Raw genomic sequence first — 16,823 nt, 5'->3', positions numbered from 1 at the left:
TTTCCTTAATCCTGCTGACCAATGTTTTCTCATGACCCCTTTTAGCCCTCCTTACTCCTTGCTTAAGTTTCTTTCTACTTTTCTTTGTCTTGGAATCCATGGAAGCCTTGCAAAGGAAACTGGACCTAAAGTCTTCTCCTTCCCAAAGTCTCATTTGAGGAGTGTTGTAGGTGATTAAGTGTGCTTGCGATACCTAGATTGGAATGATTGTTCTTGAGCACTGGATTGTTGCTCAGATGCCAACCCAGGTTGCTGTATGCCACACCTGAGTAACTTTACCTGGAATGTTTATTGCAGAAAAGTTATTTGCAACAAAGTGCAACTGCCAGTGACAGACATGTAGGTTTCTGATCCGTTTTCATGGCACAAATATAAAACAAGCAGAATGATAACTTGAACTGGAATATTTTTAAAAGTTCAGTGTTAGTGTGGGGCCAGTACGATACCAAGATTTGAGTTTTTTGGGAGCTTAGAAATGCTCTATGACTGGAATTTTCAGAAACTAAGTAAATACTGCCTTGCATTTGCATTGATATGATTTCTGTAGACTATTCACTGCAATAGATGTGAATCTAAATGCTCTCCATGTAGAAAAGTCTTGTTTCCAGTGTCTATGAAAACTGGAAGCACCAACATTCCTCAGACAGGATGTATTAAGTCTCCGGAGGATGAAGTCCCTTCACCAAAATCCCTTTATTTACAAATTCCAAAAACAGTACATGGAATGTGAGTAGTTAGCAGTCTACCTCCGGGGGTGCCAGAGGAACTGACACTCCTGGTTAAGTGCAAGGCAAAGACTCCCTGATTGGCCCATCAATTGGATCCTTAATCAAGGAGTTCATACTCCAATAGGCCAACCTCAATGGCCTGATTGAAGTCATTACACAGACTGTGGTGAGGGGCCGTCAGCTTGACCTCTCACCTGGAAGCATCTATCACACTTCCAGCAAAGTTACGGCAGAGGACCAGGAAAAGCTCCCTGAGTAAAACCCTGAGCTAGAGTTCTTCACTGGTTAAGTGGTTAAAGATATTGCTCAGGCTAATATCAAACCATATCCAGCAGAAGTTTCTGCTTTGCTGCACTGTAATATTAACTTCAGGGCTCCAAGGTGGGAGGTTTACTGTGCGTTCCTTATCACTGCCTAGTGCGTACTGCTGGTGTGGGCGTGTGTGTACACACATGCTTTGCATTAGATTCCCTCCACAATCGAAGTGTCCACACTAGTACATGAATGGCCACTTGGGCAAGGTACTGCAGGGTGGGCAACGCCCGCGTGCATCAGGAATTAGTGCCTCATGTGACAGCATGGTACTCTTGCCTCATTGTTCTGTCATTGAATGGGAGGCAGGGATCACTAACATACCCCCCAGCCACCATTTACTCTGCATTTTAAGTAATGCAGCAGCCTTTCTGTTTAGCTAGAGATCCCGTTCCAGTGTGAAAGTACGTTACTCTTTCAGAAGAATGACTGAACACCTTTCCTGATGCCCTGAACCTCTGACACTATAAGCAGCACTGATAAATAACAGAAGAATCCAGCAATGTTGGTGATGGTGTGATATAGGGTTGCGTCCCAATAAGCAACACGTAGGATTGCATTTTAAAGGCAGAGTTGCCAAGAAATGAACAGAAGATAACAAATTCAAGACTCTTAGACGAGGCCTTTTATTTGCCCACCGTTTTAGGGAGAGGCAATGGTGGAGTGGTAAGTCACTGGACTGATAATCCAAAGGCCCAGGCTAATGCTCTGGGGGCATGGGTTCGAATCCTACCATGACAACTGGTGGAATTTAAATTCAATGACTAAATCTGAAACACAAAGCCAGTCTCCGTAATGGTGACCATGAAACATTGCTGCAGAAACCCATCTGGTTCACTAATGTCCTTTAGGGAAGGAAATCTGCTGTCCTTACCTGGTCTGGCCTACCTGTGACTCCAGACCCACCCTGAAATGGCCGAGCAAGCCACTCAGTTCATGGGCAACTAGGGATGGGCAACAAATGCTGGCTTTGCTCGCGGGGCCCACATCCCATGAAAGAATGAAAAATTACCCTGAGAGGCAGATGTTTCAGCTCTGCCTGAACCTTGACTAGGTTTTGTCCTAGTTTCTTGAGCAGATGTTCACAAGTACACTCTGTGTAAATTATCATCGCAGGTTTGCTTCTGCAATCACACATGATCAGATTGAATTGACAGAAGCTTGCTTGAATCTATGGCCAGTGGATGTTTTCTTTATGAATAGTTCTGGGGGAGCCAAACAAAATGCATTCTCACCATCTAGCGAGCCCATATTCTTTAAGACAATTGGAAATATCAGAGGAGAGAGTAACCTCAAAAAATGTATACAATTTGTATTTTTGTGCGTGTGGGGGGGCGGGTGGTGTGTGCGGGTGTGTGGAGTGGGTGTGTTGGGGGGGGTGGGGGTGTGTGTAGGTGTAGCTCTGGAATTCCGTCCCTAAACCTTACTGCCTCTCTATGTCTCCTCCTTTAGACACTCTCCTTCCTAAAGCCTCTCTGCAACTTGGCCTAATAGTTCCAAAGGCAGCTTGCTCTTAGATTTTATTTGCTATCGCTCTACCGGATGTATTATGACGTTAAAGGCTCTCCGTCATGAAGTTGCTTTGCCTCACATGAATGTCAAAAGCCTCATTTTTTTCAGTGCATCAAATGCAAAGTTGGAAAAAGGTAACTGAGGTAATGGAGAATAACTGTTCCGGTTCATTCTGAGGCACCCTTTACCCATAACCATGGGGCTATGTGGGAATGGGAAAGATGCTACTGTCAACGTGACAGATCTAAAAGTTGTTCTTGCTTTAAAGCAGATGTCTGCTTCTGGTCAGCTTCCTCGATGTCAGTTGGATGCCTGTCCACATTGGGAAAATCCTGTGTGCCTGCAGATATTGGTATAACAATCCCCACGTGTCCAGACGTAAACATTCCTGCTACTTGAGAACGGGGGTTATCTTTCCGTAGGGGAAGCAGGCTGCACGGGGTGGGGAACAAATGGCCATGAGTGGAGAGGAAAGACAGAGAGATTCCGGGGGAGCCGAATGCAGTAACAAGGCATTTCAGCACAGAGAAAGCAGGCCGACAAAGTGAAAGAGCAGAAACATCGAGCTGTTGGAAGGCTGGAGTTTGATGAGGAATTAACTACCAAAAATTACCTATGAAGCAGGCAATTTATTCATGACTGAGCGAGGCAGTAAACACAAGCGCAGTGTTTATGTTCTGTGTTACTCTTATGTGAGGAATAAAAGAATGACCAGGGTGAGGTTAGGGCCGGTCAAGGACAGTAGTGGGAACTTGTGTATGGAGTCAGTAGAGATAGGCGAGGTGATGAATGAATACTTTTCTTCAGTGTTCACCAAGGAGAGGGGCCATGTTTTTGAGGAAGAGAAGGTGTTACAGGCTAATAGGCTGGAGGAAATAGATGTTCGGAGGGAGGATGTCCTGGCAGTTTTGAATAAACTGAAGGTCGATAAGTCCCCTGGGCCTGATGAAATGTATCCTAGGATTCTTTGGGAGGCAAGGGATGAGATTGCAGAGCCTTTGGCGTTGATCTTTGGGTCCTCGCTGTCCACGGGGATGGTGCCAGAGGACTGGAGAATGGCGAATGTTGTTCCTCTGTTTAAGAAAGGAAATAGAAATGACCCTGGTAATTATAGACCGGTTAGTCTTACTTCGGTGGTTGGTAAATTGATGGAAAGGGTCCTTAGGGATGGGATTTACGACCATTTAGAAAGATGCGGATTAATCCGAGATAGTCAGCACGGATTCGTGAAGGGCAAGTCGTGCCTCACAAATTTGATAGAATTTTTTGAGGAGGTAACTAAGTGTGTTGATGAAGGTAGGGCAGTTGATGTCATATACATGGATTTTAGTAAGGCGTTTGATAAGGTCCCCCATGGTCGGCTTATGATGAAAGTGAGGAGGTGTGGGATAGAGGGAAAGTTGGCCGATTGGATAGGCAACTGGCTGTCTGACCGAAGACAGAGGGTGGTGGTCGATGGAAAATTTTCGGATTGGAGGCAGGTTGCTAGCGGTGTGCCGCAGGGATCAGTGCTTGGTCCTCTGCTCTTTGTGATTTTTATTAATGACTTAGAGGAGGGGGCTGAAGGGTGGATCAGTAAATTTGCTGATGACACCAAGATTGGTGGAGTAGTGGATGAGGTGGAGGGCTGTTGTAGGCTGCAAAGAGACATAGATAGGATGCAAAGCTGGGCTGAAAAATGGCAAATGGAGTTTAACCCTGATAAATGTGAGGTGATTCATTTTGGTAGGACAAATTTAAATGTGGATTACAGGGTCAAAGGTAGGGTTCTGAAGACTGTGGAGGAACAGAGAGATCTTGGGGTCCATATCCACAGATCTCTAAAGGTTGCCACTCAAGTGGATAGAGCTGTGAAGAAGGCCTGTAGTGTGTTAGCTTTTATTAACAGGGGGTTGGAGTTTAAGAGCCGTGGGGTTATGCTGCAACTGTACAGGACCTTGGTGAGACCACATTTGGAATATTGTGTGCAGTTCTGGTCACCTCACTATAGGAAGGATGTGGAAGCGCTGGAAGGAGTGCAGAGGAGATTTACCAGGATGCTGCCTGGTTTGGAGGGTAGGTCATATGAGGAAAGGTTGAGGGAGCTAGGGCTATTCTCTCTGGAGCGGAGGAGGCTGAGGGGAGACTTAATAGAGGTGTATAAAATGATGAAGGGGATAGATAGAGTGAACGTTCAAAGACTATTTCCTCGGGTGGATGGAGCTATTACAAGGGGGCATAACTATAGGGTTCGTGGTGGGAGATACAGGACGGATATCAGAGGTAGGTTCTTTACGCAGAGAGTGGTTGGGGTGTGGAATGGACTGCCTGCAGTGATAGTGGAGTCAGACACTTTAGGAACATTTAAGCGGTTATTGGATAGGCACATGGAGCACACCAGGATGATAGGGAGTGGGATAGCTTGATCTTGGTTTCAGATAAAGCTTGGCACAACATCGTGGGCCGAAGGGCCTGTTCTGTGCTGTACTGTTCTATGTTCTATGTTCTATGTAAGCCTCTCTGTGGTGAACCATCGTTGGTTCCCACTAGATAGTACTGAGCCAGGGTCTGGCCAGTACTACAAGTATGTATATATGTTGCTGTTGGGGTTAGGGTTGGGTTGTTACACCTTGTATTATAGTTATTGTGGTACATCCCAGTCGGGCTCCGCCTCCTGGGAGAGGTATAAAGGTCTCTGCTCTGTCTGGGACCCCTCAGTCTGGGATCGTGTATATAATTAGTAGCTGCCTTGTTACAGCAAATAAAATTGATGCGCGTTATCACACACGAGGCTTGATGCTCAGGGAATAAAGGCTTTTATTTGCTGTAACAAGGCAGCTACTAATTATATACACGATCCCAGACTGAGGGGTCCCAGACAGAGCAGAAACCTTTATACCTCTCCCAGGAGGCGGAGCCCGACTGGGATGTACCACAATAACTATAATACAAGGTGTAACAACCCAACCCTAACCCCAACAGCAACATATATACATACTTGTAGTACTGGCCAGGCCCTGGCTCAGTACTATCTAGTGGGAACCAACGATGGTTCACCACACTCTCCGAGTTCTTGATGCTGCACTGCAAGATGCTTGGAGCAAACAAATTGACGAAAGATTCATCGGAAGCTGCAGTCTGCTCCCTTTTTTAGCTTGGTGATTTTACACACTCTCTCCTCAGATATCAGAGGCCCCTCAGCAGAAATTGAAATAGAAACTGTGCTTCATTCTGCTCTTCTAATTGGAAATTAGCTTCAAAGTGAGATGTTGAGTTTAGCGAGAGTGCTGCTTTTCCCGTGCCTTTTGGTTCAGGCTTTCAGGCAATGTGAGTGATGCTTTTAACACCTTTACAATCCAAACACAAACTATGTCGCTTTGCGTTTAGATAATGAGAAATTCATTTCGGGATTCTATTTGTAGTTTCATCCATTTGCTCCAAATCTGATGCTTCTTTCCAGGGAACAGTGTCTGCGAAAGGACACCCACTGACTCCCAACTCTGGCAATTGTCCATTCAAATCAGACACGAGGCCCAGACATTAAAAGGGACACAGGGTTAGCCTTTTGCTCTCTGTCACGATGTTACATTTTGTCACATCGCCACTCTACACGACTGTCAAAAGGCTCACCACAAAGGGTGGTGAGCCTGTGGTATTCATTACCACAGGAAGTAACTGATGCCATTGAATGTATTCAAGAGGCGGCTGGATATAGCACTTGGGGCGAATGGGATCAAAGGTTATGGGGAGAAAGCAGGATTAGGTTACTGAGTTGGATGATCAGCCATGATCGTGATGAATGGCGGAGCAGGCTCGAAGGCCCAAATGACCTCCTCCTGCTCCTATCTTCAATGTTTCTATGTTTGTTCAGCAGACTAAATTCAAAGTTGGTAACAGGCGATAGAAAGTAACTGTTCCAGTTCATTCAGAGGCGCTCTTTACCCATAGCCATTGGGCTATGTAGGAACGGGAAAGACGCTGCTGTCAACATGACAGATCTGGAAGTTCGAAGAAGCGCCACATTCTTCCTCTTCTACATTGCATCCAAAACACCTGTCCATCCCCTCACTTCAGTTATCTCCTCCATGCTGTCCCAAACTCTGCATGAAATTGTTCCGTCGAAACTGTCTGCTCATCCTCCTCCTTAACTCATAGCCTTGCCACCTAGTTACAGACTGTGTGTGACGGTTAAGGTTCAGTTTATCCTTGGAGTTTTTTTGTGGGCAAACCCCTGTGGCCAAATTATTGTTCGCCACTGTGTTGTGGGCAATGTTCTTTCAGCCACCCTCACCCCCTCAGTGTCTCAGTTAATCAGATGTTAGTTTTGAGGTCTTCCCTGGTAATAACATGTCCATCACTTCTGAGAGTATCGGATCACTCTAAGTGTACTTCCCAATGGCACAGTGGTTAGCACTGCTGCCTCACAGCACCAGGGACCCAAGTTCAATTCCCGGCTTGGGTCATTGTCTGTTCGGAGTCCACATGTTCTCCCCAAGGCTGCGTGGGTTTCCTCCGGGTGCTCCGGTTTCCTCCCACAGTCTGAAGGCATGCTGGTTCGGTGCATGCTGCCCATAGGGGATTTCAGGTAAACCAGTTGAAACAACGTATGCCTTACCTGAGAGGCAGCTGCTCCTGTGCAGCATCAAAGGAAATCCCATGCAATGGATGTGATCAGTTTTGTGATCGGCTAGAGAAAACTGCTTGCCTCAGAGTGAAGCACCTCATGTACGAGATCCTGTATCATCTACTGCAAGAGTCACCGCACTGCTGACGCAGGAATTGAAGCAGAGCTATCATTCAACAGAGCCATGTTGGGAATCCTTTAGAGATCCAATTGAATGGTCAAACTACCATTGGTACACAGGAATGAGCAGGAGAGATTGGCACTCTGCAGAGAGGCAGGAACTGTCAGGTGCTGTGGAGGACTTGGCAATGGAGAAACCCAAAGAGAGAACTAGAACCATAGGTTTAAGATAAGAGGGGAAAGATTTAAAAGGGACATGAAGGGCAACTACTTCACACAGAGGGTGGTGCGCGTATGGAATGAGCTGCCAGAGAAAGTGGATGAGGCGGGTACAATAGCAGCATTTAAAAAGCATTTGGATAAGTACATGGATGGGAAAGGCTTTAGAGGGATATGGACCAAATGTGGGCAATTGGGACTAGCTGGGAGGACACCATGGTTAGCAAGATTGGGCCGAAGGGTCTGTTTCTGTGCTGTGTTGCTCTATCATTCTATTTAACACAAGATAGACATGAGGGAAAAGGGAATCGAAAGTTATGCTTGGCAGAATTAGCTGAGGAAGGATAGGAGGAGGCCCATGTAGAGCAAAAATGCTGGCATAGATGAATTGAATTAAATGGCCTGTTGGTGTGCTTAAGGTAAGCTTTCCATATAATAAAAAAACCATACCATGTTCATCAATCATGTTTCAAACTCCAAAATTGCCATGGTTTATATACCCTATGTTCCAGTGGTACTGAGGCAACACTGAAAGGAGCTGATTGTTTTGGAATAACTTGGTTAAATCATAAACCTGAGCTCATCAAAAACTCTGCTGCCCATGCCCTAACTCACCTTTCACCCATCACTGCCTGTGCTGGCTTCAATACACTGACTTGTGGTTAAGCAGCTTCTTCCTTCCATGGCCTTCCTCTCTCCCTATCTCTGTAGTCTCCTCTGATGCCACAACCCTCTTGAGATAATCTCTAATTATGACTTCTTGAGCATCCCCAATTTTAATCGCTGCACAATGACTTCAACTACCTCGGCCACAAGCTCTGGAATTTCCTCCCTAATCCACTCTGCCCCTCAAGCTTCTGAGACACTCCCTAAAGCTTCTAGTCAAGTGCCCGCTTGGCTCCTTATGTGATTGGTGTTATGTTTTGTTTTATAATGTCCCCAATGAAATACCTTGAGAATTATATTACGTGAAAGGTGCTATATAAATATAGGTTGTTGCTGTTGAGTGTATTTTTACTGAAATTTCAGTGGACATGAGGAGATTGAGCTGATTTCCTATGGGATAGTCAACCAAACTATCAAAGACTACCTGCGGCTCTCACAGACTACACAGGACTTTGATATCATTTTGGACTAACTCAGCATTCTAAAAGATCTTTGTCGACAGTTTTGGTCACCCTGTTATAGGAAAGACATTGCTAAACTGGAAAGAGTGCAAAGAAGATTTGCGAAGATGTTACCAGGACTAGGGAGAGTTGGCCAGGCTCGGACTTTATTCCTTGGAACATAAGAGAATGAGGGATGATCCTATTCAGGTGTATAAAATCATGAGGGGCATTGATAGGATGAACGCACATAGTCTTTTTCCCAGGGAAGGGGAATTGAAAACTAGAGGGCATAGGTTTAAGGTGAGAGGGGAAAGATGTAAAAGGGACCCGAGGGGCAACTTCTTCACGCAGAGGGTGGTGCGTATATGGAATGAGCTGCCAGAGAAAATGGTTGATGCAGGTACAATAGCAGCATTTAAAAGTGATGTGGAGATGCCGGCGTCGGACTGGGGTGGCACAGTAAGAAGTCTCACAACGCCAGGTTAAAGTCCCAGCAGGTTTATTTGGGATCACGAGCTTTCGGAGCACTACTCCTTCATTAGGTGAGTCTTTTAACATTTAAAACAGCATTTGGTTAAGTACATGGATGGGAAAGGATTAGAGGGATATGGGCCAAACGCAGGCAGTTGGGACTAGCTGGGAGGACACCATGGTCGGCGTGGACTGGTTGGGTCGAATGGCCTGTTTCCGTGCTGTATTGCTCTATGACTCTCTAACTCTAAGATCTCTTACTTCAAATTAATGCAGTGAGAAGTGCAATACCATTTACCATTTTCCTGCATAGTTGAAGAATGAGAAGGGCAGGACTATACGGCACTATATAAATACAAGTCCCTTCCTTTAAATAAATGAATGGCTCAGGCTATTCGAGACGCACTAAGTATTGCAGCTTGGACTGTCTTAAACAGCGAAATATAATGCCACAACGTATTTGTTATTCTCACAGCGCCAAGTGTTATTTGTAAAATAGATTATTGAAGTTTGAGTTTCCATCCACCTTCATCTCGGGTTGAAGCAATAGAATCTTTTCAATTTTTCTCACCCTATTAGAAAGGAAACATTTGATTTATTTCCTCTCACTCTCTGGCTTTCACCGTGATGGAGCATTTATGCACAAGGGTGTGGACTTCTTTGCAACTCAGGGCACTTCCATGCACCTCATCGACCAGAAACCAGATGTGCTCTCCAGGGAACAAACTGTATTGCAGTGCATTTGTTGGCATCAAAACCTAATGACTGTCCTGTCGGAACTCCCACAGGGTTTACTCCACCATTTAATCAGAGCCTAAAGTACAAACAGCGGCATTAGTAATTATTCAGCATTCATTTAGCAGCTCTTTAATTCAGTGTAACAGTAATTAAATTATTGACTGATGAGTTTGATAAAGGAATTGATGCACGAGGCCCTTTGGTAACATTATACGTACTGACAGCATTTGTAATCAGTGCAGTCGAGGGCACGCTGCAATGTATACAATGTTTGTGGGTTTAAGGGGGAGGACGATGGCCGCATTAAAGCACTTACTTCCAACATCTGTTAATTCCAGCCGTAGTCCCTCACATTGAGCCTCGCTGCTGAGAAAGGCGAAATATAATGGCAATTTCGGGGAGGTGATGGTCCAGCGGTATTATCGCTGGACTCTTAATCCAGAAACTCAGCTAAAGTTCTGGGCACCTGTGTTTCGAATCCTGCCGCGGCAGTTGGTGGAATTTGAATTCAATAAAAATATCTGGAATTAAGAATCTACTGATGAACATGAAACCATTATTGATTGTTGGAAAAACCCCATCTGGTTCACTAATGTCCTTTAGGGAAGGAAATCTGTCGCCCTTACCTGGTCTGGCCTACATGTGACTCCAGAGCCACAGCAATGTGGTTGACTCTCAACTGCCCTCCAAGGGCAACGAGGGATGGGCAATAAATGCTGGCCAGCCAGCGATGCCCATGTCCCACGAAAGAATAAAAAACCAGCGGGGAAACCCGGTTTGAAAATTTGAACTCCTTTGCCTATGTGACTCTACTTTATTCATATAGCAGTTAAGCCATCTTATTTTTTTATTGATAGCCCCTTTTCTAAGAGTGTTTGTAAATGACATTTATAGATGTATGCCATCCAAGCAGATTCTGCAGTTCCTAATGTACAGTTACACTGACTTCCTGATCTGATCTGTGCCAATTCCATTGTTGGCACTGTTCCATTGTGTTTTAATCTCTTGATCTATCCCATCACTGATATTGTATCAAATGGAAGAATGTTTTAGTGAAGAAGCTAGGATCATGACTCCTATCATTATCTCAATATTGTGAGAGTCACTTCTCTGCCCTGCTCTTTCAACACCACTTAGTTTGCTAGGCTGTCGTGACACAAGTCCCATCTCTTCACCTGCCCTGTTGTCAAGGCCAGAAAGGCATCCCTCAAACATGAGCCTTGAGGGTAACTCATTGACCCATGGCATGTATGGCAACTGAGCCTGATTGTATCCTTACCTCGTGTCCTCACACATACTTTTTCCATGTGTATGGAACCCCTGACTTTTTATTCATTCATGGGACATGGGTGTCGCTGGCTGGCCAGCATTTATTGCCCATCCCTAGTTGCCTGAGGGCAGTTGAGAGTCAACCACATTGCTGTGGCTCTGGAGTCCCATGTAGGCCACACCAGGTAAGGGCAGCAGATTTCCTTCCCTAAAGGACATCAGTGAACCAGATGGGTTTTTCCAATAATGGTTTCATGGTCATCAGTAGATTCTTAATTCCGGATTTGTGTTTATTAAATTCAAATTCCACCATCTGCCGTGGCGGGATTCAAACCAGAACATTAGCTGAGTTTCTGGATTAATAGTCTGGCGATAATATCACCAGGCCATCGCCTCCCCACTGACTGTTCCTTATCCAACACAGCATTGACCAAGCCTGTTAACTCATTCCGAAGCCAGATGGTGAATGGATCTTTTTTTTCAGTACTAGGTTTATTTACAGAATGTAACATTACATATATTAACTACCTCTCTAAACAACACCCAGTGCCCCACAAGTCCTCCTTTATACATCTTTAAGCAAACTGATGAGGTAGTTGTTTGATAGTTCAGAAGTTGTGTTTTAGGAACTTTAAGCTATCCTGCAGGATATCTTGATCAGATCATTGCTCGCTGTGCTTTTTGAAGTTCATTTATGGATGTCGCTGGCTACACCAGCATTTATTGCCATTCCTAAGTGCCCTTAAGAAGCTGATGGTGAGCTGCCTTCCTGAATTGCTGCAGTCCACGTGATGTAGGTACACCCAGAGTGCTGTTAGGGAGGGAGTTCCTAGATTTTGACCCAGTAACAGTGAAGGAACGACTATATGTTTCCAAGTCAGGATGGTGAGTGATTTGGAGGGAAACTTGCAGGTGGTGGAGGTTCCCATGTATCTGCTGCCTTTGTTATTCTAGATGATAGTGGTCGTGGGTTTGGAAGGTGCTGCCTAAGAAGCCTTGGTGAGTTATTGCAGTGTATCTTGTAGATGGTACGCACTGCTGTCATTGTGTTTCAGTGGTGGAGGGATTGAATATTTGTGAATAGCATGTCAATCAAGTGGACTACTTTGTCCTGGATGATGCTAAGCTTCTTGAGTGTTGTTGGAGCTGCACCCATCCAGGCAAGTGGAGAATATTCCATTACACTCCTGACATGTCTCATAGATGGTAGACACACTTTGAGATGTCAGGAGGTGAGTTACTCGCTGCAGTATTCCTAGCCTCTGACCTGCTCTTGTAGCCACTGTGTTTATGTGGCTAGACCAGTTCAGGCAATCAAAACTAGTCCAGGAGATCATGCTGGACCCAATAATTCTTTTGTACGGGATGATATCTGGCACAGCCGGAAACAGGTTCATCTCTCAGATTTTGAAGGAATTGAGTGAACACTCATTCAGTTTTGCTAGGGCTTCTTGATGCTACACTCGGTCAAATGCTGCCTTAATGTCAAGGGTTGTCACTCTCACCTCGCCTCTGGAATTCAGCTCTTTTGTCCATATTTGAACCAAGGTCAGGTCAGGAGCTCAGTGCCCCGGCAGATCCCAAAATGAGCTGCCAACTTTTCAGAAGTTCACCATTCTTTGGGAAAGAACCACCTTTTGGCATCTAAACTGAATCTGGCCTGACAAAGATTAAATTTAAACTGCACTCGAGGAGATCAAGTGCCCGTTTTCTATGTCACAATGAAAATTAGCAGTTGGTATATCCAGAGTAACAATGGGTATAAACTTCTAATAATTCTTATAACTGAACATGTCTTCAGTGGTGAGTCAAAACATGTTGGTGAGATCTATTTACTGGGCGTGTGTTCACACTCTGATGGTCTGGTGCAGACAGATATGATGTGGAGATGTCGGCGTTGGATTGGGATAGGCACAGTAAGAAGTCTCACAACACCAGGTTAAAGTCCAACAGGTTTATTTGGTAGCACGAGCTTTCAGAGCGCTGCCCTTTCATCAGGTGACTCACCTGATGAAGGGGCAGCGCTCCGAAAGCTCGTGCTACCAAATAAACCTGTTGGACTTTAACCTGGCGTTGTGAGACTTCTTACTGTGCAGACAGATAAGAGGGGAAGGGAAAAAAAATATGCTGGAAAATCTCAGCATGTCTGGCAGCATCTGTAAGGAGAGAAAAGAGCTGACGTTTCGATTTTAACAGAGGGTCATCTGGACTCGAAACGTCAGCCCTTTTCTCTCCTTTACAGATGCTGCCAGACCTGCTGAGATTTTCCAGCATTTTCTTTTTAGGTTTCAGATTCCAGCATCCGCAATAATTTGCTTTTATTAAGGGAAAAAGAATGGTGGTTGGTTTATATCTAATATCTGAAATGGGGGCTTAAAGCATCTGTGTACTCTAACTTGTGGAAGCTTGAATCTGTGTTTACATTTGATTTTGGCCTCGGGTCTAATGCACCCTTCTCTGGTGAAAGTGCAGTGTTGTGTTCTTGCCCTGAATTGTTCCAATGCTGACTTCTGTTGCAGAAAAACCGATACGAGACCTATGTTAAACTCCTGAAGGAAGGAGGGCCAGATATGCTGCTGGAGACCGATGGCAATGGGATGAAAAAGTCGCACTCCAGCCCATCGCTGAACCAAGAGGTGTATCCTGTAAATGCGAAAGTCAAACGCAATGTCTCTGAAAGAAAGGACTACAGGCCTGACACAGCCAACAACAAGCAGAAGACTTAATCCCGCAGCAGGAAATCATCTTCCAGCCCCCCGGCCACCAAAACATAATCAAGTGACGCAATCTGTGACTTGTATATTTTTGTGTAAAATATTATTTAGATGTCAACTTTGGTAACAGAAATTGTGAGAACATGACTGATATGGTAATCCTTCATTTGCAGACACTCCTGTAGCTTTTATATATTTTTTGGTTGTTGACTCAACTGTTTGTAGGTTGACTTTTGTTTTTTATATTGCCTTAAAGAGACAGACTCCTATTTGTTGGCCAGCTATTTTGAAAGCCATCGAAGGTCACTCAAGTCGAAGGTTTACACAAGAGGTCCTATCAATGAGTGCCAAATGGATACATGTCATTTCACAAACTGAGAATTGTCATTGGCTGAATTTCTGTGTACGAAACAGGGAGTAAGATGGCTGCTGACCTTGCAGTCCCTTTCTTTCCTCCTTCATTTTTAATTCTTTTAAATTATTTAAAAACCAAACACTCTCAAGGGAAGTTGAAGCCTAGTGAAATGAATGTTTCTGTGGATATGTTTTTTTCTTAAAGAAACAATGCATTGTACAGTGCAGCTTACTGGAGATTGGTGAAATGAATGTTCTTCCTTTTAAGAGCTATTGGGCTGAATGCCTGGTTGAGTTTCGTTCATTGCTAATTGGCAAATAGTTATTTTAACTTGGTCATTTCCTTATCCCCCTCCTCCCCTCCCATAACCATCCTGCCCATTAGATTATTTTATGCAGTGCGTTTCAGCCTTTCCTTCCAGCAGATACACTTGTGAGTGACCTCCACTCTAAGGTGACTCTGTTGTGACCTCCCGCTCTCTCTTTTTCTCCCTCCCTCTCTCTCCCTCTTTTTTCCCCCTCCCTCTCCCCCTCCCTCTTTTCCCTCCCCCTCCCCCTCCCCCTCCCCCTCCCCCTCCCCCTTTCTCCTCCCCCTTTCTCCTCCCCCTTTCTCCTCCCCCTTTCTCCTCCCCCTTTCTCCTCCCCCTTTCTCCTCCCCCTTTCTCCTCCCCCTTTCTCCTCCCCCTTTCTCCTCCCCCTTTCTCCTCCCCCTTTCTCCTCCCCCTTTCTCCTCCCCCTTTCTCCTCCCCCTTTCTCCTCCCCCTTTCTCCTCCCCCTTTCTCCTCCCCCTTTCTCCTCCCCCTTTCTCCTCCCCCTTTCTCCTCCCCCTTTCTCCTCCCCCTTTCTCCTCCCCCTTTCTCCTCCCCCTTTCTCCTCCCCCTTTCTCCTCCCCCTTTCTCCTCCCCCTTTCTCCTCCCCCTTTCTCCTCCCCCTTTCTCCTCCCCCTTTCTCCTCCCCCTTTCTCCTCCCCCTTTCTCCTCCCCCTTTCTCCTCCCCCTTTCTCCTCCCCCTTTCTCCTCCCCCTTTCTCCTCCCCCTTTCTCCTCCCCCTTTCTCCTCCCCCTTTCTCCTCCCCCCCCTCTCCCCCTTCCTCCCCTTCCCCCTTCCTCCCTCTCTCCCTCTCCCTCTCCCTCTCCCTCCCTCTCCTGCATGACAATGACTTTAACAGTAGTGATACTTCAACATTTCAGACACCATGTGCCAGTCACCCAATCTCCTCGCACACCCCAGCCCACCCCCAAGCCCATAGCTGCTACTGAGCCAGAAGGCTGTATTCTGTACAGTGTTGGAAGGAAAATATTTTTAAATGCTTTTGTTTTTAAATGATCATGTGGCTCATTTTAAGCTCACTATAAATGCCATACAACCGTGTTACCTGTATATGATGTGTCCTTGACAAGAATATAACAGATATATAGAAGGTACCATCTGAATTCCTTGATTGTATCTTTAAAGATTAGTATTATAGTGCACTTTAAACAGAATACGTAAAGCTTGACCACCTGTTTTTATTTTTTTTTTAAGAATATGTGTTTGTCTTCCATTTTTTTTGTATAATTCCAGGCACTTACGCTTGGGCAAGTTCTGTCGTCTGTAAGACAGGTTAAAGAGACAGTATTGCAGCAGAATTGCAATTGATCTGATGGAAATTTTGTTTGAAGTAGAAAATTGCGTCCAGAGGCACTGCTGTTATTGAGTTTCCCTCGCAATGAGGCTATAGTTTAACTCCCGCCATACCAGTCAAGTAGGGGTCTTAGACCCGAAGGAATAGCACAAGACTTGTGCCTGATTGTGGACACAGTTTATTACATCGAGTGTGACAATCTCATCTCTTTTCTATAAAGGAATCACAACACCCTTGCCCTGCAGAATGCCGGTCATACCTTCTGCATCTGTAGATAATGAAAGGCTGTAATAAAATTTATAGTGAAAAGTGGTATCTGCTAAGTAATGTATTTTCAGGTGCAAATAGGTGTCTCTTTTCAGTGCCACTTGGTATTTCTCTGTGCTATAATGATATTTATTGACTTTGTTGCATCTTCACTCACTTCTATAGCCCAGTGGATCTATTTTTGTTGTCTGTATATAATAGATTTACTGTACAATAGTGCGCAGAAAGCCTTCTTTCTGCTGCACACGTCCCTTGTTTTGCATGCTGTCCTCTCACAGAGACAAGAGCTCACATCAATAAATTCAAATGGATGTTATAGCGATTCCTGAGTTTTGTTTTAAAAAAATGTCTTGTCTAATTCTCTCATTTGGCACAATGTTGTCATGTGCGCTATTCAAAGGTTCTTGCAAATTCTACTGGTGGAGGAGGAGATGTAAGCACAATGCTCATGCGGTCTTCGAAAAGGTGCTACCTAATGCCATAATAAGATAATGGAGCAGAATTAGGCCATTCAGCCCATCGAGACTGTTCCACCATTCGATCATGGCTGATATGTTTCTCCACAGTAAGAAGTCTAACAACACCAGGTTAAAGTCCAACAGGTTTATTTGGTAGCAAAAGCCCACTAGCTTTCGGAACAGGCTTTCCGACAGCCTGTTCTGAAAGCTAGTGGCTTTTGCTACCAAATAAACCTGTTGGACTTTAACCTGGTGTTGTTAGACTTCTTACTGTGTTTACCCCAGTCCAACGCCGGCATCTCCACATCATGTTTCTCCACCCCATT

General features: G+C 45.0%; 1 protein-coding gene across 8 annotated transcripts in view; it reads left to right on the top strand.

The window, feature by feature from the left end:
- The window catches only part of psd3l (pleckstrin and Sec7 domain containing 3, like), a 343,652-nt gene extending 328,944 nt beyond the window's left edge, over positions 1 to 14,708 (top strand). For all 8 annotated transcript variants that reach the window (XM_078209687.1, XM_078209678.1, XM_078209697.1 and 5 more), the window contains one exon: positions 13,601 to 14,708. In XM_078209687.1, coding sequence (XP_078065813.1) covers positions 13,601 to 13,807 — 207 coding nt within the window. In that variant the 3' untranslated portion in view covers positions 13,808 to 14,708. The remainder of the gene's footprint in view (positions 1 to 13,600) is intronic.
- Positions 14,709 to 16,823: the final 2,115 nt, after the last annotated feature.

This window comes from Mustelus asterias, chromosome 1 (assembly GCF_964213995.1).
Source record: "Mustelus asterias chromosome 1, sMusAst1.hap1.1, whole genome shotgun sequence".
Taxonomy (NCBI): Eukaryota; Metazoa; Chordata; class Chondrichthyes; order Carcharhiniformes; family Triakidae; genus Mustelus; species Mustelus asterias.
The sequence above is the reverse complement of the archived record's forward strand: the minus strand, read 5'-3'. Positions and strand labels throughout refer to the sequence as shown.